At 33.3% G+C, this 26,843-nt stretch overlaps 1 protein-coding gene across 4 annotated transcripts in view; it reads right to left on the minus strand.

Moving 5' to 3' along the window:
* Positions 1-26,843, minus strand: part of LOC108911833 (protein I'm not dead yet) — a 49,937-nt gene that overhangs the window by 11,088 nt on the left and 12,006 nt on the right. For 2 of the 4 annotated variants that reach the window (XM_018716871.1, XM_018716873.1), the window contains exons 3-5: positions 2,066-2,442; positions 1,659-2,010; positions 1,285-1,598 (exon numbers count right to left, since the gene is read on the minus strand). In XM_018716871.1, coding sequence (XP_018572387.1) covers positions 1,285-1,598; positions 1,659-2,010; positions 2,066-2,425 — 1,026 coding nt within the window. In that variant the 5' untranslated portion in view covers positions 2,426-2,442. Of the gene's footprint in view, positions 1-1,284; positions 1,599-1,658; positions 2,011-2,065; positions 2,443-2,788; positions 3,098-11,986; positions 12,005-26,843 lie in introns of those variants that run through there. The other 2 variants (XM_018716874.1, XM_018716870.2) reach the window with 2 other exon arrangements.

Here is a 26,843-nt window from a genome sequence, read left to right on the forward strand (position 1 = left end):
TTTAAAAACGTGTAGAATTTTTTTTTAAAATAACAAAAGTGGAAAATTCTAAGAAATAGTAGAAAAATGGCCAACAACAATCTAGGGCCTATACTCCAGTCTAGAGGCTGTTTAATGGATCTCAAGTTACTTTTCCCCAATTCACTTCCCTGATAATCTTGGGGACTTTCGTGAAGAACACAGTGAAAGGTTCCATCAGGACCTTAAAGAAATGAAAAGGCGATATTAAGGAAGGTAGAACGTAAATATGTTGACTGACTATTATTGGAATCTGAAACGGGATATGCCGGAAGCAAAAAAAAGTGAAAGACATCCTGTTCGCAGATCATTTGACAACAAAAGAGATACTGTAGAAACAGACTCCTTCTTTGGCTAAATTGAGGGATTTTTGGGTCCATTTTCACCATAAATATAGATTTTAAAAGATACTGATCGGCGGTACATAAATTCTGACTACAATATCGTTTTCAGCTCATCAAAATACGTCGGAAATGATATGTGAAATCTTTGGGTTCGGACTTTTTTGTGTAGCTATTAATTAAAATGGCCAACTTTGACTTAGAGTGAGTTTTATCGACTATGTGCATCAAAATGTGTAGCATTGCCGGAGCCTACATCTTCGACTCGAGTTTTTTTTGTATGCCGGTGTAATTTTTTATTTCTAAAATATTTGAACCGGCCGTGTCGTTCACAGAGCATATGTGACGTCACACCACTCGACTGGTTCTGTCCAACAGATCAGTGCGCTATTAGCTACTACATCTTTCCTGTTTATTGGCATTTTTTCTACAAGTGGAAAAAAATTAATTTATTAAAGAAGTCTTTGCGCCAACCAAGTGCTTTTTTATTAAATAGTTTTTGAGTAACCAAAAATCAGTGTCCCGAAAAATGCAGACAAGTAAAAAATACACATCACTATATCACGCAGTTCAATTACAGACTCTGGTTTAAGAAGGGGATAAGACAATTTATTTTGAAAATGGTATTTCTGCAGATATTAATTTAAAAATGTACCTATTCTTTTTGTCTGGTGCAAATATGGAATCTGTGGGCTTAATAAAAACTAAACTATAAGATAAAAACACTTATTCTGCTGTAGACTAGTACGCTTGGTATATGGCCATTTGTTTATCTCAAACATTGGAATGGATAAACTTGACCCATTGCAATATTGGGAAGCTCCATTTGCGACTATCGATTGATGGAGTTTTTCGAAGAAGGATATTTTGTGACACAAAGCAAGCATTAAAAAAAATTATGTTGACATAACAGAATAAGTCTAACCTTGTGCTGAGTGATCAGCTCCGCCCATCCAGCTATGAACTGAGGCTTCCTGAAGAACCACAGAAGAATGGAGAGGACGAAACACAGCCCTACAGCTTTCTCGTGGAAGGACAGAGGGCCCAGCTCCTCGATCTTCTGGCCGATCAACCTCCTCGCCACTGTTTCCCCTTGGGTGCCCACCCTGATCTTCTTGGCGTCCACCGAGTTGGGCCTGAACAGACCCATGAAGAATACCTGAAGCCAGATGACGGAGATGTACATGATCAGGAGCATGATTGGCACGTTCAGTATCATCCACTTGTTGAATTCGACACCTACAGACGAGAAACAGGCATATAATGATTTGCTAGAGAGAACTTTCTAACTTTACCAACCTGGACTGTCGGGGAACAAGGTCTCGTATAACCCTTTGAAAGTTAAATTGGTCCCAGATCCGATGATACATCCCAACCCCCCTATGTTGGCGGCATACGCCGTAGAAATGAAGTAGCACATCGTCGTCTTCGTCGGCTTCTTAGCTTCGGGCTCCGCATTCTCGGCAAGGTGTTCTTCCTCCAAATCGGTGCTCTCGTACATCTCACCGATACCCTGCTCCTCCAACGCCTTCAGGGTGGCCTCGATGATGGGAATCATCATCGCCGTAGCGGCGGTATTGGAGATCCACATGGATATGAACATAGTGACGGTCACCAACCCCAAATTCAACCTCCGAGGACTACATCCTACCTATGAGAAAAAAAATCCAGTAGATATAAATCTAGTGGTTTCAGAGACCACTCACCAGTTTGATAACATGCAGGGCTACCCTGGTGTGAAGGTGGCAGTACTCCACGGCTATGGCTATGACCAGGCCCCCCACGAACATCATGTTGGTCTCCTTTAGGTAGCACAGCGACACCTTGTCGGAGTCCAGCACCCCCATCAGCGGGAACAGCACCATGGGGATGAGCGAGGTGACGGGTAAGGGCAGGACCTCGAATACCCAGTACCCCGCCATCAGGAGTACCACGAAGAGGCATCGCATGGCGGCAGTGTTGTTACAAAGGAAAACGGGCAATAGGACTAGGGGGTACACAATCACGAAGATGGTCTTCCAGTAGATCCCGAGAGCCCGGAGGAGCAGGTAGCATTTGTTGGCCATGGTTTCGAAGGTTTTCACTGAAAAAAAAACGCAAGAAATACATTGCTACTCATCAAACATAGCTTAATGGTGATTGACTAAGGATTTTGTTATCTATGAAGTCACAAGGATGCCTTTTGGTTTAAGTGAAGTCACTGCAGAGTGGTGCTTCAGAAGGTACCATATCACACCATCTTTTTAGCGTCAATAATTAATGATTGTGAAGTAAAAAGATGTTTGATTTAAGATTTTTGTTCGTCATGAATACGGTTTTATAGATTTACAGAAAAGATGGTGATTGGACTGTATTTCTCTGTACAAAGTGATTACTATTTTAAAAATATTTAGTTGCAACTAGTTGAAAAATAATCTAGAAATACGTACTTTTTAATTCTATTTAAATCTAGCGATCACAGACGCAACTATCACACTCGATCAAAGACACAGGCCACTAGACCACACAACGAGGTGCCAACCGTACTATTGGTCGCGAAATTTAAGCAATAAATTCGACTAAACCCACACTCGAGCCGTGAAAATTACACGCGAACGGCTACCACGACGTAAGACCTCTCCTGGAGTATATGATCGTCCCCGATAGATGGTTTTCACCGTTTTCATCAAGACAATGCCTAGGAGTTTTCTCAGTGGGCACTTGCGTTCGCATGGTAACTTCACAATCACGCGTCGCTCCGTCCTCTCGCCTTTTTATAGCGCGCTCGGATGTCAGAGGTCCCGGCTATGAATTGCGATATACAAGGGTCGCTGCGATTAAGAGCAACGGGATGTTGCCGCTTGTTTTTGACATCTAGCTGGCTGTGGGACCCAGTTTCGGGTGCAAAGTTGAAAGTTGGGGATCGGCTTGTTTTTCAAGAGGTGAAAGTGGACTTTGGCAACGGAAAATAACTTTCGAGGTGATCAGTTCTTTATTTTAAGAAATGTTAATAGAATATGAAACAAATGAAAGAATTTTGGACATTCAATCACCCTTTTTGGTGGTGGATAAACTAAAAACAAAACATGGTTTGAGAACCTTTTCTAGATAGCGGTCGAAGAAAAATCTAGTTGCGTTAGGTCTGTTCATCTTGCAGGCCGTTGTATGATTGTTTAAATTATTAATCTAGCTGCCTCCAGTCATATAGTTTGTGTTATACAGGTTGTTACAAATTCGCTTCTCACTATAGGGATCTCGGAAACGGTAAGAGATACGAACTAGCTTAAACGGGGGCAAAGTTGCATAATCAGGGGACCAACATTATGCTTCTAAAAAATCAAGGCTAACATGATTAGTTTTCGAAATAGGTATTTGAAAAAATCGAAATTTTGAGAATCCGTTTTTGTTTCATTTCAGCCTTGTTTGAGTTGATATTGAAAAAATACACTTTCTGGAAACTTTTTGCCCTCTTTCAAAAAATGACAATCAATTTTTATATTTTAACGTTTCGTCTCTCTAGACTAGAACCATCATCAAATTAATTTTTTTAGATACGAACCTGGAAATTCATTACATTACATTACAACAACTTTTCTTAAAATACACTCGCGTTAATTATACATTAAATACATTTTTCTCATAAATCTTTAACTTTTCGAAAAACTTGAAGACATCACAGTCAGTAAATGAATGGGGCTTTTTAAACATATTTCCTAAAAGGAAAAAATTATAAGAAAAAATGTCATAGAGGTTGATTATTTCAACCCCTTACAAAAATACAGTGTTGAATTTCAAAAAGTGTAATTTTTTTGACAGATAATGTACACCAAGTTTGGTTTCTTTACTTGATATACATGGAACATAAAAAAGAAAAACATTTTTTTTTTAATTTTTGGAAGGGCGTTAATTTTTCAGGGAAGAGTTTTTTCAAAAAATTTTATACCAAAGATCCCTATTAATTTTCATTAGAGAATCGCCCCTTACATTTTTATTTAGATACACCCTGTATAATGGTCAACCCTTTAAAAACATGTAAAAACTTTGTCACCTTTTTAATTAATAACATGTTTTTTCCTCATATCAAATCTTATACTTATATGTTTATACCTGAGAATAAATGTGCAAGTAATTCCAAGAATGCCTTCAAAGCTTTGCGTCATATTTTATACAGGGTCGGAAAGTCCCCAGTAAGAAGTGGATCTTATTTGTGGAAGGGCGAAATGGGCTGTGACTATTAGACGCCTTCATTATAGCCATCTTTCTCTACCGCACGGATTTCTATGACTTACTTTATCGCTCTCACGTAACGGCCGATGAACCATGGGGACTTTCCGACTCTGTATTCGATTAATGTAAATGCCTTAAATTGCTAAATGAGTACCTAATTGGTGTAATTAATGATTATAAATATTTTTTTATTAAAGTTCTACCATCAGTGACGCATTATATATTGGACAAAAAATGACATTCGCGAGGGATAGGAGGCATTGGGACAGAGTGATGCTGTTTTATTGAAATATATAGAATACAAAAACTTCTAATGTACTAACTAGATTTTTATTTTATTTTGGTCGTCATTTTTATTAGATTTTCACATTTTTAAATTCAGCGCATTTTTCTGACTACATTGACGTGTTAGATGATGTAATTTACTTTTCTACAAAAATCCACTTTTACAAAGAGTGCTTTGAAAACAAAACTAGTATTTAAACTAAATTTTGACCATTTCAGATATATTGCTATTGACAAAGTCAGTGTTGCTGATTAAAAACACGGTTCTCCCATGAAACATAGCCAATATTCTTCTAATTAATTCTTCAGTTCGAAGCATATCTCACTCTTTCTCATGTAAAAATTTCATTATCAATTTCATCGTTACAGAAAATTTAACTGAACTGTCAAAACTTCGTTTAAAGTAACTGTTAAATTTTTTGTTTGCAAAGCACTCTTTGTAAAATTGGATAATTTGATATTTCCATAGAAATAAAGAATCAAACCATATGATATGATACATCAATAGTAATCAGGAAAATGGCCGAATACAAAAATGCAAAAAAATAAAACTTATCTATAATATCTTATATATATCATTTCTCTGTCCACGATTAACACGATACATAGGTATTTGAACTCCCCTATTTTTTCCAAAAACTGTTATTAAAGTAAAGGAGTTGTTAAAAAATTATGTACTCCACATTTCAGAAAAATCTAACTTTAACCACTCACCCGAAATATAATAATATTGCTTTTTTTGTTATAAGTTCAAAACCAAATAATATGGAAAATCTATTCAACCTGAAGTGTGTTTACAAAAATATAATATCAAAAAGGAGTTGTACTGTACAGAGTGGTCGATTTTCGATAGTTTTATAGGGTCCAGCCAAAACGGTGATAGATACAAAAAATCTGATATCGATGTCTCATCCTCTTCTTTTGAATTTACTTCGTTGGTTCTAAAAAATCCTCGATTAGTTGTAGATATACGGTTTTTTTTTGAAAAATTTACATTAACCTTTCTATCTCTGTTATCATTAAATTTAGAATAAAAAAGTTTGAACATTATTTGTTCTATTTTTTATGAGGAAGAAATTGGCGTCAGATGTTTTACAAATCGCACAGTTTTTCCGATATTACATAATTTTTTAAATACAACACTATGTATTTGGCCATCCGGGTGAATGGCAATTTTTTTACTGTTTCAGCCATATATAATAAATAGATACTTTTTATTTGCCTAAATGAAGAAAAATGAAAAAAATTTATATTTTTTCAGTTGGCCATGACATTTATTTAGTATTCGTACATTACTTCGTTTTCTATTTATCTATTATTTTTATATTTGGCACCTAACTTAGATTAAAAAATTACAAGAAAAAATAAATTAAATTATCATAAATTAAACAAAAATAACAACTATAAGAAAAGAGAAAGAACAATGGAACGAAAGTAACAACAAAGTCCCGGCAAGTGCTCGAATTGTCGACCATTTTCGTTGATACATAATTGACAACGTTTGGCAATAGAGCGGGTCGCATTGTAAATGTGGATATTTGACACCCGTTGAATATAATTTTCAAAATGTTCCCTTAGTTCCTCGACAATATCAGCTCTATACTTATAAATTTTGCCTTTAAGATCCCCCCAAAAATAAAATATATAGGGGTTAGGTTTGGTGATCTAGGCGGCCACCTGTTTGTTCCGTACGTACCGATTCAATTGTCTCCGAATGTTAGACTTTTCTTATAGTATTTGGTCGAGACTTGCCTCTTTTTAATTCTCAAAGCTTTGAATTTACCAATTCCTGTCGTCCTTTGAATTTCTCTGATGCATACATTGGGATTTGCGGCAACAAAAGCTAAAGTATTGATTTTATCATTTTCTCTATTCTGTATATTATATGATAGGTTTCTGAAAAGAACCAAACTCACACAAGTTATCATAGAGTCGGTTAAAAATGATCTTTTCTGGCTGATGACGTTTTGGGTATCTCTCCAAATATAAGTTTAAAGCTGCGTCATTATTTTTTTTTACTTTCATAGTAACACTTCAACATTTGAACTTGAAGGTTTTCGTACACAATTTTATACCTTTCAAAATTTATAAAACCAAGTAATAGTCGTTCAACAAGCTTTCAATCAGTTAAAAATAAATTAACTGTCAATATTAAACAACAAAAGACGAATATTAAATAAATCTCATGGCCAACTGCAAAAATATAAATTTTTGCATTTTTCTTTATTTAGTTAAATAAAAAGTATATATGGCTGAAAAAACAATTGCTATTCAACGGGATGGCCAAATAGAGGGTGTTCTATTTTAAAAAACCTATGTTTATGTAATACCAGAAAAACTGTGCGATTTGTAAAAAATCTGAGTACGCCAATAGCTTACTCACAAAAAAATAGAACAAATAATGTTCAAACTTTTTTCTTCTAAATTTAATGAAAACAGAGATAGAGAGGTTAATGTAAATAGGCAATTTTCCAAAAAAAAAAACCTGTATACCGACGGGACGTCGATATCATGTTTTTTGTATCTATCATTGTTTTGGCTGTACCCTATAAAATTATCGAAAATCAACCAATCTGTACAAATAGTGAAAATTTATATTTTAGTATGGTAAAAAATTTAAAAAAGTTGAAATTCTTCACTGCACACAGGTTGGTTGATTAAATAATTTGAGAACACCGATCTCAGTAAATGAATAGGGAGATTTTAAGCCACTTATTTGAACAACGTTAAACGTTATCCGTTATACTGATCATGCGCAGTAGTTCGAAAATAACCGATAACTTTAATAACCGATAATGTTGTCCGTAATTTAAGTTGGAATAACGTTACTGTAATAATAGTCTGTTTTAGTTAGGGTGAATCGTATATCCACGGAGATTTTTGGCTTTTTGGCTTTCACATATCACTAGAAATGAACATTTTTCTATGCGCATAAAAAAAACGCGGGCTTATCTTTTGGCGGCACAATATGTTAAAAAAAATCGAAAAATGTCATATTTTTCTTCCTATTTAATTATGTAGCTTTTCAAATGTTGATTTTAGGCGAAAATGGAAGAGGAAAAAAATGTTTGTAATTAAATTTTACAAAATATGACTAGTTACAAGTCGAATGAATCATGTTTATTATTGTAAAAAACGAAAAAATCGCCAAAAATGGTGTTAAAAGACATTACTTTTTAGGGAATTTTTCTGGGGTCTTTAAGTTGGGTATAGGACCTTCATACTTGGCTCAAGAAAAGTTCATGTTATGTAGAATCATCATACTAAATTTCATCAAAATCGGTTCGATAGATTTTACATAATAATTTTGCAATCCAGATTTTGAAAAAAATTATCAGCCGAGGTAGGAATTAGTGGTCCTCTTATTTGGAGAATCCTTCACGAGCAACTGCTTTATCCATACCATGTGCAACGAGTACAGGCCTTAAATCCAATAAATGATCATCAAGCACGTTTGGTTTTTTGCCGCTGGTTTCTACGTCATGATGCTGAAGACCCTCGTTTTCTTGCAAACATTCTTTTTACTGATGAGGCCGGGTTCACAAGAAATGGAGTGTTTAATTTTCACAATACGCATATTTGGGCCGACGAAAATCCTCATGCTCTAATAGAATCTGGACATCAGGCACGTTTTTCATTAAACATTTGGATGGGTATTGTAGGTGACAGGTTTCTAGGTCCTGTTGTTTTACCAAACCGATTAACAGGCGCTGCTTACCTCAACTTTCTGCAGAACACACTGTATGAGTTTTTGGAAGACATTCCTTTGAATCAGAGGCAACAAATGTGGTTCCAGCATGATGGTGCTCCAGCTCATTTTTCCATGGCCGTTAGAGAGCATTTACACCAAACTTTTCCACATAGATGGGTAGGAAGGGCCGGACCTGTTTTATGGCCTCCAAGATCGCCTGATCTGAACCCTCTAGATTTCTTTGTTTGGGGATATTTGAAGACATTAGTGTATGGTACTCCTGTAAATAGCCTGGAAGAGCTGCAGCTACGGATTAATCAAAAGTGTCAAGAAATCCAAACCAAGGAGGGTGTTTTCGAAAGAGTTCGAATATCGTTGAGACGAAGATGTCGTGCCTGCTTGGAAATGGACGGAGGGCACTTTGAACATCTTCTGTAACTTTGTTTTTTGTTTGTTAAAAGCTTCCTTTGTCGGTTTATTCCTAATAAAATAAAATGTTTGAAAAACGAATAGTGGTCCATATCTCCGCAACCGTTACTTTGCGGACCCATGTTTATTAAGACTTTTCTGCTTATTTTGGTTCATACTATTACCTCCTGAAATATTTTACACTCTTTTTTTAACACCCTGTATTACGTTTTATATATAAGATATCCGACAAAATTATCTCAATAAAGTATAACTTGGCAACGCCAAATTTTCACGTCTAATTACTATTTCAATATTGTTTTCCAGTGCAGCAATAATATGTACATGTAATCAATTCTGTGTATGTAATCAAATACTTGATGTAATTAAAGAGGTACCGTGTATCGATAACATAAAAGTGAAGTTTTATGCCTAGAATAATATTAATAATACAGGTTATACAGGGTCGGAAAGTCCCCATGGTTCATCGGCCTTTACGTGAGAGCGATAAAGTAAGTCATAGAAATCCATACGATAGAGAAAAATGGCTATAATGAAGGCGTCTAATAGTCACCGCCCATTTCGCCCTTCCACAAATAAGAAGTGGATCTATGACTTACTTTATCGCTCTCACGTAACGGCCGATGAACCATGGGGACTTTCCGACCCTGTATGTTACGGAATTGTCAAGGTTAATCCTGGTATAAAAACTGAATTAATGAAATAATTGGGCCCTTATTTTTCATTAACTGCGCACGATGAGTATTACGTTTAACGTGTAACGTTCCTTAAATTTTAGGTGGCCTAAAATCTCCCTAATAACGCACCACTCTACGCGGGGCGTTAAAATTAAGTACAACTGCTCAATGCATGCGTTTATAGCATGTCTTGTGAATACAATAAACATTATATTGAAGAGACCTCCCGACTTGTAAAAATTAGAATAGAGGAGCACAAAGATTACACTAAAAAACGAGAATTTGCGAAATAAAAAAATTGTGATCGCACTTGGGAAAACCGTCATATAATTCAATGGGTTGGATCCTCGTTGGCTACAAATACAGATGGAGTAAGTAATAACAGAAAAAACATCATATAATATCTCTAACTATGGAAACAAGCAAAGTAAAAACTAACAAATTTCAACTGTAAAAAATTATTAGAAACGAAGTCATTGTCAGTTCACGAAACGTTGACAATTTTTTAAAGTGCGCAATATACACGGTGTTTATTAAGTAGTAATTAAACATTAAAGGGTGAATCTTTGACTAGTTTTAAGATAAAAAGTTCCTATGAACCACAACGGTTCGGTTTTTCAGATAAAGAGCGCAAAAAAAATGTTTGTTTGGTATTTTGATTATATTTTTGTTCAATAACATGACAATTTGACGAAATTCGGGAAACTGGGAGTATGGATGATGAAAAACTCAAATATTTACTTAGTTTTTTGTTTAATGTTAGAGGGCGCCACAGGCAGTGCTGTACCTGGATTTAAATAACATAACTCTTTTGTGTCGCACTGTATGCTATTTTTGACCAAACATACCTATTCTTCATTCAATTTTACGTACAAAAGGTACTTTTGGTATTTGTCGCTGAAAGCAGCCGTTTTGTAAAAAAGAGGTTTAAAATTAAACCTGCGATGGAATTTTGTAATATGAATCATTAAGAGTTTTTGAAAAATAAGCAAAAAAGAGTCATGTGCTATGTTATATTATAAGTTTATAAATTATTTTCACCAAATTAGTGAAAATTAGAAAAAATAAAAATAATAACATAAATAAAACGCCCAGTATCTCAAGAACCAAGCCATGTTCACATGAAATTTTTATCTTAAAATTAGTGAAAGATGCACTCTTTAAAGTTTGTACAAGAATTTAATAAACACAAGTAGTCGAGGAAATAAAGCACAAAAAGAGCCGAAATCTCCGAAATTTTTCGATCAAGTCGTATCAAGATGAGGTTTTTTGCATTGGCTTTCTAAAATTATGTGGAAAAAATGTATCAACTTTGTATTATGTTTTTTGGCCAAATTGCATTTGTGCAGTACAAAATGCATCCGAAAAAATGCATTTATTAAAGTCGCTTAGAAAAAATTCATAACTCGGTTAATAATGCCTGGAAAGGACTCAAATCAAGGTCCTGGTGGTTTTCGAGGTCGCTGATCCCGAATATGACCTTTAAATTGGTCCATCGCCGATCTGGAGCTTAGGATTGATGATGAACGTCATCTCCGAGGCTTCTCCTGAATTTCGGGGCGCTCTTCTCGAAATCATCTTATAATATGAGGCATGTACGACTGTGGGCCCCTAGACCGGGGTCCTCGAAAAACTATCCGGGCCCTATACGTCAGTTGATGATGAAAATGATACTTAGTAGAATATTTTCAAATTAAAGTTAATAGTTGATTAGATTAGGATAAAATGGAGTTAGATTATATTTGAGTTAAATTAAATTGAAGATAAGAGTAGGTTAGAAATGGCAATTGATTTGGAAATAAAATCACTGTTTATTGTTTTTTCTGGCGATGACGCCGATTTGAAGGTCCAGGTTCCGGTGCACCAGGTGTCCGCCGACGCCAAATTATAAAAAATGCATTTTTCTGGATGCATTTTGCACTGCACTAATGCAATTTGGCTGAAAAACATAATACAAAGTTGATACATTTTTTTCACATAGTTTTAAAAACCGAATGCAAAAAACCCTATCTTGATACGATTTGATCGAAAAATTTCGGAGGTTCAGTGCTTTATTTCCTTGACTAAAGGGTTTAATTCATTAATTTTGTAAATTTTCTCACAGGTGATAAAATAACAATAAATAAGAAAATAACGAAAAGTACGCCACAAATAAATAATGTCAGACAGTATAATGGACTCTTTGCACTTATTATACAGTACCCTGTATAATGCAATATATAACGACTTCGAATCAAAGTATAATATTTTACCTATTTCTTACTTCCTTATCCAGAACAATACTGAATACCAGATCTTACAACGCATCTCATAAAATTCTGTCAAAAAATTTAACTCACCACCAAATGTAGCACTTTGTTCTATCTACTGGAATGAACCGCAAAAAGAAGAAATCGACAGCACTATGGTTTTGTGGAATGATACGCATATCTAGATAATTGCGTCTGCTGTGGTCGTTTAGGAAAAACTATTGCTAAATCGACTGCATAAAAAAACCAGGTCTTGTACTCGGTAACTGGAATAATTACGGGTTTGAATGAATATTGTATGTGTAAAAATGCAGCGGCCAATAAACTGAGAACTGATACACTAAGAAAATTGTTTCCGCCAATTATCAGTCTTATGCAACATGAAGAAACATGTCTGAGGCCATGGAATTTTATTGCAGATAAGTATCTGGGTAAAAATGCGTGAAAAATTACTGTCGCTATTGAAAATTAAAGTATGGCTGGTACCATTACAACAAGAACTTTATTACAAACTAAGGGATTTTCTGTGGTATGTTTTCAGAACTTATTATTTTGTTTGTTTGTAAATGCAAATTGGGATGGTACGTCAATGGCCAACAGTGTGAGAATCAATTAAGTATAATCTAAAGGTTAACCCAGTTTATTAGACGGCTGGTTTAATTCAAGAGACACCTATTAGAACAATAGTCGATAATGACTTATTAACCAGATTAGATAGCGTAAACATTGTTTACAATGAAAAAAATGTTTTGGACATTACATTTTCCACTCTTTATTTTTTTTTAAGGATTTATTTTATCAGTATTTTACCATTTTTATTGAAATATACTATGAAATTTCAAATAACTGGCGCAATAATTATTTATGTACCAAGGGTGTTATAAGGATTATAATGTCCTGAGGGGACTTTTCAGTAAATTAGATATTTTGAATGAAAAATAAGTTATCTTTATCTATTTAAAATTACTAGAATATACTAGAGATGGTGCAGCCAAAGTTACAGAAAACTTATTACCAGACCATTGTACGGTAAAGGATATGAAATATTAATTGAAAGCAAACTGAGTAATAATATAACATGCGTAACAGTAATATCAGCTTACTTCCAGGAGTTGGTACGTTTGATTTTATTTGATTTCAGTTCATGTTTTTGAAGTAACTTTTTATTTTAGTCTGAGAAATATTCTCCAAATACCTTGTGGACCTACTCTAATTGTTAAACAAAAATAATGACATTTTCTATTTTTCTTGCCATATATCGTTTTTGAAAATGAAATTTAAAGGATACGTTCCGAAGGAATCGAAATTATTAAAAGGGGATCAGTTTCATTTTGATAACGTAGTTTTGGTGTAGGGTGTTTTTGGAGGATTAAGGATTGAAGATCTTATAAAAATTACTGGGTGATATAGAAGACAAAAATAAAGTACCAGTAACCATGGGCGTAACTAGGATTTAAATTGCTGTGATTTTTTTCTTGTGGGGGTATATCAAAGATTTAATTTACGAAGGGCCCTCGCAAACTGCTGATGAGTTAACAGCAAAAATCAGACGTGCCTTCGCCTCAATCACCCCCGAAATGTTGGAAAATGTACAGCAGTCGTTTAGACAACGCATACAATTATGTATAAGAAGAGATGGCCGAAATGTCGATCATTATTAGTTTAGTTTTATAACAATTTATTCTTTGTTTGCTTGATAGATTTTCGTTAATTTATAATTATAATTCATCTTTCTTACCTGCGTACGTAGTTTATTTAATGTTAAATTAATAAAATATAAATGTTTGTTTTTTATCATAGCTACTTAGAAAAAAAACATAATTTTTATGAAAATCTCTCAATATTAGAATGAATCGCGTATATCCCAAAAAGTTTCTATTTGAACTCCCGCAAGGTTTATATCAGAATTTACAGCATTCCAATCTGCATTAATTCTGTTAAAAAAATACAGGGTGTTTCATTTGAATTTAAGAAGTTTTTACCTTTTGAAATTATCAGAATGTAGCGGTCTAAATTAAATACTTACTGTATTAATATTGAACTAGTTATAGTTGCAAAAATTAAATGCCTACTTGCTAAATGAAAGAAGTTACAACGGTGTCAACCAACCTCTGCGGCTCTCATTTTTTATAAGAAATGTAGGATATCTCCTAAACCGCTAGAGTTAGGTATAGGGTATATTATATATTTTTTATTCAGAATTTTTTGCTTCATCAGAATATTGTAAAATATACAGGATGTTCCATTTAAAATAAGAAAGTTGGGCCGTGTACAGCAAAAATGCAACACCCTGTATGTTCGTCAATATTTTTAAAATATGCAAAAATATGGCGGAAAAACCTTGCATTGTCCCATTTTGTTGAAAATTATAAGGAATGAGCGCTACGGAAGAATTCCGCACTAAAAACTCACCCTGTATATTTTCGAACAGCCCAACTTGTCTGGCATTTTAAAAATAAGTGTATTTTTTATTAAAAAACGAATTCTCTGACAAAAAAAGACACTGAAGATTTTATTAATTTTTTTTTTAATTTTCGAACAACCCAGCTTGTATGGCGTTTTAACCTGAAGTATAAATATGTATTTTCAATAGTAACGCTAAATGCCAGACAAAAATAAATCGTTCAAATTAGAAAAAAAAAGANATATGTATATATATTTTTTATTTCGGCTATTTAAAACCGTCTGGCATCTGAAAATTGTTAGGTAGGTACTTATTAATGTACATTTTTGCATCAACTGCCAGATACTCTAAGATGAGTGAAAAACTAATTATTTTATGCAAAAGGAAATTTTCCAAATTTTCGCACACGGGTCGGTCTTAAAACCACCCTTATTTCCATTTACTAACTTACCTTTTTCAGACCTCAAAATGCCAGACATTTTTCGATGACGCCACACCCATGTGCGCCAGCTCACGGTCTATAAAGCTTTGCGTGAAACTGGAGAAGTTTTGTGCCGAAAATCAGATTACTGTCCTACTTCACCCTCCTTACTCGCCAGACCTGGCTCCTTGCGACTTTTTTTTATTTCAGAAATTAAAATCATTGCTAAAAGAACGATGTTTTCAGTCTAATAATGACATCACAGAAAATTCGTCACAGACTTTATAGGCCATTTCAAACGGAGCTATCGAGGATTGCTTCACGAAATGGAAACACCGCTGGAAAAAGTGTGTGAATAGGAGAGTGGAGCATTTTGAAGACGGCAAAGGTAAGGACCAATAAGTTATAAAATAATATAAATTAAAAAAAATATATAAAATTCGGTTATTTTCTAAACAGACCTCGTATTTAAGAACTTCACCAATCCTTTTGGTTGTCAAAATACTAGCGGTCAAGTTTTTTGTTCAAGGGTTTCAAAAAAATTCGAAAATTATAATTTTAATTGTGTTATAATAACCACATTATATAACCATTGTTATTATTATTGTTATCCCTTTCTAATTCTCTGAATTACTATCACATACACTAAATACATATTTAGACTGAAATCCTGGAAGCGATGGCTTTACCAAGAAAACTTTGCACTTCTAGATCATTATATTTACAACAAGAATTCCTTGAAACAAAAAAAAAACTGATAAGTCACTTAATTAAACAAGAGTAAACAGATATTTCACATTACGTATTTTCCACGTGTACAGTTTGTAAGAAAAAAAAAACACAAAAATAACAAGTGCAATGGACAGTTTCTGTTTCTATAAACAACGATTAAAAATCTGGAACAGAATGAGGCTGTGTTGGTAAAGAGTTAGATAAAAAAGCTATATTTGTAATATCGATATTCCAGCGTATATTAACAGATCAGGATTTGCCCCTGTTTTGGTCGACACTGTTTTTGTTTTGGTTGGAAAAGTGACATAATACTGAGAAATATAGAGCAAATGGATACGTTTGGTAAATTACCATCCAAAACATTAAGGGTTTTTTGGCGAGAAAACCGCTAACCCGGTTAACTATAGTTTGTTGAGGTTTGACGTTTTGGCGAGAAATGTAGTTAACCCGGTTTGGCAGAGTTTGCCTAACCATCAAACCGGACTTGTGGGTTGGTTTGGATATTAAGTTAATATTTCTATCTTTGTTTATTTATTTTCTGTTTCGTACCATCGTACCTAGTCACTACTTCGTTTTTTTAGAGGTTTGGATAGGTATAAGTTGTAAATAAAAAAAATTGATAATGGATTAACTTTGCAAAAAATACAAAGTAAATATTTAAAATTGATAATAAAAAAATAGTAATCGAGGATCCAAATAACTTTAATCGTAGATATGCATATTCTATATTGTACTGTATAGATCTTTATTAACTTCCTTTTTGACGATACATTTACGTGGGAAAAGATATTTGTGAAAAGGTAAACCCATTTTGATTTAATAACCATCTATACATTAACGTTATTTCATGGATGTGCATTTCAGATTAGGAATAACAATTATAGTATATAAGAAATAATCAAACATCTTGAGCTACGAGCACTATCATAGATTATAGGTTACGATTTTATTATTGATTAGATATCCAAACCAAAAGAATTTTTGCGAGTTCTGTCAAATGTTAACTCAAACTCTTAACACAATCAAACTCGAGCTAACCGGGTTTGATGTGGTTTGGCTCGCCAAAAAACCCTTATTCAAACGAATAATAAACAAAAGCAATTACAAGTTAAAATGCCAATATTTCTGAAGGTGGCTCAGCGAAACAATTGCAATAAATGTTTTAAAACAAAGGAAGTCTAATTCTAGTGCCTGGCTACTTAGCTTTTATTGTAAATGTGTAAAAGGAGTGGATTTTAATGGAGAGTTCCAATATAAAAATATTTTTAAAGTGTTCGTATTTAAGACGGTTTTTCTGACTTTGTTCATTCAAGACGTACAGGGTGTTCTTCAGTTTCCAACCCCGACTTACACATGTATTGTTTTTGTTTTTGTTTTGTTAGTTTTCTCGAAATTATTTGCGGATACGTCAGAAACTACGTCTTCGGCATAGATAAAACCTTCACAAGTGCAATGTTGTGCAAGAAATACATCGTAATTTTTTCAACGGCACGGTTTATAGTCTAGACCGATATTTGTGGTGAATCAATTATTAACAAATCATTACTTTATCAGTGAAGCACGTTCTTGAACTTACAAATTGCTTATGAATTGCGGATATTCCGCCATTGTTTCTTATAAATAACGATTTGTAACTAATTACTAACAAATAACCCTCAATTATGTTTATCTCGTTATATGGTTAGTAATAATTTGAATGACAATAAATCATAGTAATTGGAGCGCTCAAATCTAGTACGCTTATCTGAAAGAAGAATGAGCTTTTGTTTCATATTTTGGTGTGTGCTTCCGGAATTTGAAAAATTCTAATATGAATATTATATTTAATTTATCTTCAACGCATTAAGTTAATTCAATAAATTGAATTAATATTCAAAAAATTCTTAAATGATGATATTGCGGGAAACAACTACTCTATGGGCTATATGCTTCAACTACGAGGTATATCCATAAAGTAAAGGATACAGAGACTCTCATCTTCTGTGATTTTGGTTTTCGACAAGGTTAACAACACTGCATTCAAGGTCAAGGCGTCGGGAGCGGAGCGCGCCCCTATTTGTCTCAGTCAGTTGAGAACTGTTGTTGTAGTGGCGTATGAGTTTCGCTATTCCGATTTCCGCCAGGTAACAATTCCTTGACTGTATTGTGACTGGTGACGAAACGTGGATCCTCCTCATTGATTTTTTGCCCCAGGAGGAAATAATTAATGATGCGCAGTTCTGTGAAATTTTGAAAACACTACGAAGGGCGAGAACAAAAGAAGAGGAATGTTGGAGAAGGGAGTGTGCTTGTTGTATGACAAGTTTTTCAAGTTGGTTCTTTACTTAATAAAAAATTATTTCAAAAGTTTTATTTGTTAATTATAAGATTTTCACAACGTAAGAGTCAAAAAAGTAAAAAAAAAATCAAAAAATCGAATTTTTTGCTTTTTTTAAAATTGTTTATTAACGATTTTTGGCATAAAATTTTTCTTTTAAATTTTGTAAATAAGCCATTTCGATGGGAAATTCAATTCTCTACAAAATTTTTCATTTGAACTATACCGAAATTTTGCTTCGCTTTCGAGCTACAATTAAAAAACTAAAAGGGGTGCATTTTCACCCCTTCTCCAATTTCCACCATCTAATTTAATAGCACTCCGCGGTTTTTTCATCTAAAATGACCATTCGAACAAGTCATATGATGAAAATCCTTGAACGTCTTATTTCCTTCCTTTTTTGCAAAAAAAAATGAGAATTAAAGCGTATAAGGGTAAATGCGATGAAAATCGAAAAATTGGCTAATTGTAAGTTTGAGCCGCCATATATCAGTCAATTTTCATCCAAAAATACTTTACAACCTCTTATTTTGAAGGAAATTTTACCTATTTTTTTTTATGAAGCAATGCCAATGTCTTTCTTCTTCTTCTTCTCCTAGTGGTTGGTCCTAATAAGTCCCATAGCACCGCGGCCTAATTAGGCCTATTGTGCGTCCCACTACTAGTCCTATTCAGCAAGTAGATTTGTCCTTTTTACAAAGTCCAAAAGCTTCCTTGCTGACACTTTTCTCAGTTCCTTGGGTTCCAAATAAGGTCTCCCCACGAGCGCCATTTTGCTACGTGCAAATCCCGGGTACTCGCCCAGGATATGCAGAGAAGTTTCATCCGCCGATTCACATCCTCGGCAGACCGGACTGTCTACAAGCTTTAGCTTATGTAGATGTTTCCTAAAGTGACAGTGTCCCGTTATGAGTCCTGTCACTCTCCTGAGTCGGATTTTGTTCAAGCTCAGTAAATCGTTCGCTCTTTCCTTCGAAGGATACTCCATGAGCTCCTTGGAATGGCTATATCCTAGCCTTGAAGTCCAGTATTTCCTGTGTTCTGTCTCAGTCCATTTGCCCAGAGCCCGCCTGACCACACTGGGAGATGTGCCACAGAAGGGCTCCGGGCCAATGAACTCTGTCTCGGATCCCTTCCTAGCAAGTTCATCCGCTTTCTCGTTTCCACAAATGCCTTTGTGCCCTGGCACCCAACACAAACTGACTGTATTGTTGGTGGCCAGTTCAGTCAGCATTTGTAAACAATCCCACACCAGTTTTGAACTTATCTTGTGTGCGCCTAAAGCTTTAATTGCAGCTTGACTATCAGAGAATATATAATATATGAGTTTACATTTATAACCTCTACGTACATTCTCTGCCAGTCACGCCATTATCGCGAAAATTTCTGCTTGGAATACGGTAGGGAACTCCCCCAGACTGTGCTTGCGCTCCATCTGAGTCTGAGTCCAATGTCTTTACTCTAGAGGCAAAAGTGTTTTTCAAAGTGTTTATTAACGATTTTTTGCATAAAACTTTCCTTTTAAATTTTTTAAATAAACCTTTTCGATGGGGAATTCAAGTCTCTAAATAATTTTTCCTATGAACTATATCGAAATTCTGCTTCGTTTTCGAGCTACAATTAAAAAACTGAAAGGGGTGCATTTTCACCCCTATCTCCAATTTCCACCCTCTAATTTAATAGTATTCCGCGTTTTTTTCGTCTAAAATGACGCTTTGAACGATTCATGCAATAAAATTGCTTGAACGTCATAGTTCCTTTTAACCCTGTTTTTTTGTTTTTTTTTTATATAATCAATATTCAATTGAGGTTGAAGGAAGCTACACCGAAAAAGTAGTGTTTGATCTAACTTCTGAATATGTGAATTTTTCATAAATATTGCGATTTTTTAAAAATTGAGTACCTACTCTTACTGTGTGCACTGCATATGCCCCGTAGCATTGATTTATACCACCACTATCTAGTAAACAATTAAAAATGATATATCTGAATATTTTTAATTGAAAAACACATACTTGACATACTGAAAACGTTAAATAACGTAATATTTCAAACAAATAAAAAATAAAACAATTTATTGTGAAATACGAAAATTGATAGGTATTGATTAGTTATTATTGAAAATATGAAAATGCTAAGAGAATATTTGTTAAACAATATTTTTAAAATAATTTCCATTTTGTTTTAAACACATAATACGTCTGTTAAAGTTGTGACGTATTTCGGGATTGTTACGGATCTCGTCAGCTGTCAGAAAAATTATTTCTTATAACTTTTCAACACTGTTAACTAGAGTAGATAAACATTACTTTTCATGTGTCCTTAAAGAAAAAAACTCATGGGTGTTAGGTCGGGTGAGCGTGCAGGCCAAAGGATAGGTGCTTCATTGCCACGACCTATCCAACAATTGGGATATTTTAAATTAAACCACTGCCTTATTATTATTGTGCTGTGAGCAGAAGCACCACCATGCATGTACCACATGACTTAGTGTACATCTAATGGTAAATCCTTAAGTAATGCTGGAAGATGTTCGTTCAAAAATTGTAGGTATTAAACTGCACCAAACCGATGAGGTAAAATAAAAGGACCAACAAGTGCATTTCCCACAATTTCAACTAAAATTGTGCTGGAATTTTGTTAAACCATGTCTTGAGGTCTGAGTAAAAGAGCGATATGTCTCTAGAAACGTTAAGAAACCTAACGACGTGGCAATCAAGTATTTTATATTATATTAAATTTAAAATAAAAGTTTACTAATTTTTTTAAATTTATGTTTGCTTTAACTAAGGTAGTTAAAAATCGCGTCTTCTTATTTGCAAAATGATTATTCTTCTTTTTTGACTAAACCCCGTATTTAAGCATTTCTTGAGTTCTCGAACAACTTTGTTAAATACAGTTTAAAAAAAAAACTAAACAAAATTTGCTTAAGGAAAATTTCACATTTTGAAATTTTTGGACGCCCTGTACGTTTTATTACATATTTGATTACTGCCCATGGCTTCCCAAGATAAGCAAAACTTTTTATCAATAATAACTTTTTCTCGAAAGTTCAATAATAAAAAAGTTTACAAGAGTGCGGTATCCCATCCGAGGACACACTGTATATTCTTGTTCTAACATTATCTTTCAAAGGACCAACACGCAAAAATAGCCACGATAGGTAAATCTTGAATATTTCTAAATTTTGAGAATAGCTTTAAACTTTAAAATAAAATAAAAGCAAAAGAGCTAATAATAAAATAAACACTAAAAAAAATTGTATTAGAGATACAACACGTAATAAATGTGGATATAAGATTAAATATGTTCTGAAACTGGACTTTCGAATGGAAAATAACTTTTTAAACACATTCGAATATTTACGACATATAATATGAATATATTGCATAAATACGATATATTAAATCATTAAAGGTAAACAGTCCTCTATTTATAGAGATTTGTTTGAATAATCTCACCTTACTATCATTAGAACTTGGCCCGCTATGATCTTTTTGTATTATCCCTGCTTGAAAAATACCGAAAATTTAATATTATGAGTGATAACAAGTTGAACTGTTATTAAAATTCTTCAGTAGATGTATTATTATTCATTTTTAGAAAACAAAATAATTGCGAATTGAAATCCACGTGGTGCTGAAACTTAGAACCAGGGTCGAACTCAGTCAAATTTCAAGAACATGCTTAACGGCATCCACCTTCTAATTTTTACAATAGGTATTCTCGTCAACCGTGATATTTTGTTCTGGCATCCTCAAATTTGAATTTTAAATTATGTCGTCGAAACTTTCTTGTCAAAAACCACTTTTTGTTCTATTTATATTCAACATTATGCAATCGGGCCGAAATAATCTAAAAAATGTGGGTTGTAGAGACGCATCACTGCCTTATCAGTCACTGAATGGGGGTCAGAAGTCATCGCTAATAAAAGAATTTTTTGAATAACAATTACAGTTGCTCGAAATGTTGCATTATTTATAACTCGGCTAAAGCTAAGTGTTCAGTACGAAAAACAAATTGAAGTAATAGCTTTGGAGACGGCCTAAATCTGGCCCCTGTGATGTACCTAATAAGGTTGTTTTTTGTTTTTACCGATTTAAGAGAAAGTGTACAATAAATTGGACAAAATATTTAAAGCTGTTTATCGTTGGCAAATGATGTTATTAATTCTGTTATTATTCGTTTATTATTTCTCTTGAACTTGACCCCAAAGTCAAAAAAAAAGTAGTACACAAAAACATGAAAAGGTCAGCAACGTGCGAAAATCGTGGCAGTCAATGTGCTAGCAGGTTCCTGCGTATATAAACTTTTTTTTTGGTATATCGGCTTTCATGTTATGAAATTGCAAATTCGTAACATTTAGCAAGATGACGTAAAAAATTAATATAAATTAATCCAAAAAACAATCTCTGGTGCAAATAAAAGACGTCGGATTGAAGTATACAGGGTGGGCCACCAGTAACGCCTCGGTGGCTAGGGACCACACGGCAAATGTTATAGAAACCTGCTTAGGTGGGTATGTGTAGACTAATTACGGCTACATTTTAAAAATATACAGGGTGTCCAGGAAAAGCGTAACATATCAGAGTTATGTATTTTTAAATGGAACAGCCTGTATTTTACTGCATTTTTGAAATCACCGTAAAAAATAGGTTAAAAATTAGGACCTAGGACTTATTGATTGTGAGATATTTAAATTTTAGTAAAAATGCAGGCTTAGCATTGAAATTTAATATTAGCAATAAAAAAATTATTTTAAGGAAGCAGCTTTGCACAGTGGATTTTAGATCCTTGAAATTATAAATTATTATTATATTTGTCGTCACTTAATATTGTAAAGGGTGTTCAAAAAACTGGTGAATACTTCTCTCAACTTTAAACAGCATTAACTTGGTTATTTTAAATGGGACACTCAGTATATTTTTTCTCTGGAAGTTAGGAAATTCAAAACTCTTTCGAATTGTGTGTAGGTTCCCTATACTTATCTCTAACGGTATTGGATATATTTGTGCCGTTTCTTTATTTATCGATTTTTTTTTTGTAAGATATATCCACGTGTGTTTATCGAGGTCTTTATTGAATTGGCAAAGCGTCAATCATGACAATATTCAAGAAAATTTTCTAATAAAAATATTATTTTATTAGCAGAATAATTATAAAAAGTTATTAATTTTATATAAATATGTTTGTTGTACATAACTGAATTAAATGAATTGGGAACATGAACAATATTTATTAAAGGAAATTTTACTTTTAGAAGAAACAAAGAGAAATTTTAGTTGATGATCGAATTGATAACCATTCTCTTGAAAATAATATTCTTATATTCCTTAGAATATCATCATCGCAAGTAGTAGGTGGAACACCGTGTACAATATTTTTCAAAAAAGACGTCATCAAGAAGAACCCAAATCAATTCAATAAAGACCTCGATGAAGACACGTAGACACATCTTACAAAAAAAATCGATAAAGAACTAAACGGCACAAATATCTCCAATACCGTTAGAGATAGGTATAGGGAACCTATACACATTGGAAAGAGTTTTAAATTTCCTAACTTCCAAAGTAAAGATATACTGGGTGTCCCATTTAAAATAACCAAGTTATTGCTATTTAAAGTTGAGAGAAGTATTCAGCAGATTTTTGAACACCCTCTACAATACTAAGTGACAACAAATATAATAATTCATAACTTCAATGATCTAAAATACACTGCAAATTTCTACGTTAAGCCTGGATTTTCACTAAAATTGAAATATCTCACAAACAATAAGTCCTAGCTATGCAGAACCTTTAATAAAGTTCACCTATTTTTTTACGGTGCTTTCAAAAATGCAGTAAAATACAGGGTGTTCCATTTAAAAAAACATAACTTTGATATGGTACGCTTTTCCTGGACACCCTGTATATTTCAAAATATTTTTAAAATGTAGCCGTAATGGACCTACACGTACCCACCTAAACACGTTTCTATAACATTTGCCGTTTGGTTCCTACCGACCAAGGCGTTACTGGTGGCCCACCCTGTATATTTACTGGGAGGCTTTTGTGGAAAAAAATATAAGACAATAATTAACGAAAACTATAATACCTTTTTTACATTTTGTTTGAGATAATTTATAAAAGTAAACGTTTTTTTTTTTTTTGAAAGACATTAAATAGAACAACAATTACCGAGAAATACTATAAAACACAGTGTGTCCCCAGATGGCGTACCGCACTCCTGTAAACTTTTTTTATTGTTGATTTTTCTTGATAAAAATGTTTACTTTATCTTGGGAAGCCATGGGCAGTAATCAAATATGTAATAAAATATACAGGGCGTCTAATAAATTTCAAAATGTGAAATGTTCCCTAAGCAATGCCTTTAATTTTTGTTTTCGTTAAAAACTGTATTTAACATTTAACAATTTACACAAAAAAGAAGAATAATCACATTTTACAAATAAGAAAATGCGATTTTTGTAAAAAATAAGTAAACTTTTATTTTAAATTTAATTTAATTTCCGGATTGGTTGCACGTTGTCGGTTTAGGTTTCTTGATGTTTCGAGAGATATATCGCTCGCTTCCTCAGAAGTAATTAGTTTTCTAGTTTTTGAAAAGACCGATATGTCTCTCGAAGCATCAAGAAACCTAAACCGATGACGTGGCAACTGGCCCGGAAATTGTTCTATCATTAACGACTGCTACGGTGCCTGCAAACCAAATAAAAGTAACTTTTCTAATTAAAAAATAGAAAAAAGAATAGAACTGAAATTAACAATAACAACGAAGCAAGTTCTATTCAACTTGTAAACCTCCAAGTTATACACATTTTTCTAATCGTTTTCTAAATTCCTTATACAAAGACGAGATCATTTCTTCGTTTCTTGCAGGGCATCCGTCTTGTTGAAATATTAGTTTTCTTCTGAAATCTAAATTTTCGGTATCTAATTCTGCCAAAACCAAATTATTGAGAATTTCCAAATACGAATTTTGATTAAGATTCTCTTTCAATCAAAAAGTAAAGACCCATTATTTTATGATGGGTCCATATGATGCCACACCAGACATTTACTTTTTTAAATTTTTGCTCAATCGATAATTTAGATTATCTTTAACCCAGTATTTACAATTTTGAAAGGAAACCACAACTAATGAGTTGTGAATGTTGATTCGTCAGTAAATAAAATATAGGTAGTGATGAAAGAATCTGTTTTCAATGTGCGAGAAACCCATTGTTAAACAAAAGTCCAAACGATGACCATCATCTTCATCAAGCAATTTATGATTAAACACTGGTTTGAATGGATAGATTTTGTTGTATTTTAAAATTCTTTGAATATGGGATCTGCTAATATCGATCTTTTCTGGCCTTCTCCTGAGTGACATCTTTGGATTGTCTTGTACAGAGTCCATAATTACAACAGTAGCAGCATCGTTATCATTGTATTCTTTTTTTATCTTCTTAATATTCTTTACATCACCAGTGATACCGAATCTTATAATTATAGTCCAGACGGAGATATCCACGGAGATTTTTGGCTTTTTGGCTTTCAAATATCACTAGAAATGAAAATTTTTCTATGGGCATAAAAAAACGTGGGCATAACTTTTCACGGAACAATATGTTAAAAAAATTCGAAAAATGTCAATTTTCTTCCTATTTAATTATGTATCTTTTCAAGAGTTGATTTTAGGCGAAAATTGAAGAGGAAAAAAATGTTTGCAATTAAATTTTTTACAAAATATGTCTAGTTACAAATCGAATGAATCATGATTATTAGGGTAAAAATCGAAAAAATCGCAAAAATGGGGTTAAAAAACAATACGCTTTAGGGATTTTTTTGGGGTATTTAAATTGGGTATAGGACCTTTATACTTGACTCAAAAAAACTTCATATTATGTAGAATATTCACACCAAATTTCATTAAAATCGGTTCGATAGATTTGCATAATAATTTTGCAATCCAGATTTTGAAAAAAAATTTGCAAATTTTCAAAATTTTGCACAGCAAAAACCAAGCCCCTAGATATTTGAAAATTTAATCACATATAGAAGGGAAGCTTTCAAACTCTTTTTGAAAAATTCGAATCCGTCAATTAGGAGAGCTCTGGCGCTTGTTTAAACATTGGTCGAATTTTTGTACTTTGAACTTTGTGAATATTCAATCAAATAAAATTTTTTAAAGCAGGTTTTAAAAGTTCTTGGAAAAACGCTTCTTTAAAAAAAACAGATCGTTTGATCAATTAGTTACGTAGTTATAGCCGATTCAATTTCGAGCAGGCCGAAGCGAATTTATTGAATTTCTCGCTTGCATAAATAACTTTAAACACGTTTTAAAGTAGGTTGCCAATGAAGAAAAGTATTGTAATTTTAGACCTGGTAAGTACTCGGAATACCAAAGGTATTTTTCGAAAAATTAGCTCGGATGCCCCAGTACATTTAGTGTAAATGACGGCTATAACTACGTAACTAATTAATCAATCGTTCTGTTTTTTTTTTAAGAATCGTCTTTCCAAGAACTTTTAAAACCTGCTTTAAAAAATTTGATTTGATTGAATATTCACAAAGTTCTAATTGTTTCTAAAGTACAAAAATTTGACCAAAGTTTAAACAAGCGCCAGAGCTCTCCTAATTGACGGATTCGGATTTTTCAAAAAAAGTTTGAAAGCTTAAGAGCCCTTCTATATGTGACTAAATTTTCAATTATCTAAGGGCCTTGGTTTTTGCTGTGCAAAATTTTGAAAATTTGCAAATTTTTTTTCAACATCTGGATTGCAAAATTATTATGCAAAATCTATCGAACCGATTTTGCTGAAATTTGGTGTGATAATTCTACATAACATGAAGTTTTTTTTTGAGCCAAGTGAGCATTTTAAATACCTCAAAAAAATCCCTAAAAAGTATTGTTTTTTAACCCCATTTTTGCGATTTTTTCGATTTTTACCATAATAATGATGATTTGTAAAAAATTTATTTGCGAACATTTTTTTCCTCTTCCATTTTCGCCTAAAATTAACTCTTGAAAAGATACATAATTAAATAGGAAGAAAAATATGACATTTTTCGAATTTTTTAAACAA

Source organism: Anoplophora glabripennis, unplaced genomic scaffold (genome assembly GCF_000390285.2).
Source record: "Anoplophora glabripennis isolate ALB-LARVAE unplaced genomic scaffold, Agla_2.0 scaffold504, whole genome shotgun sequence".
In the NCBI taxonomy this organism is placed as follows: Eukaryota; Metazoa; Arthropoda; class Insecta; order Coleoptera; family Cerambycidae; genus Anoplophora; species Anoplophora glabripennis.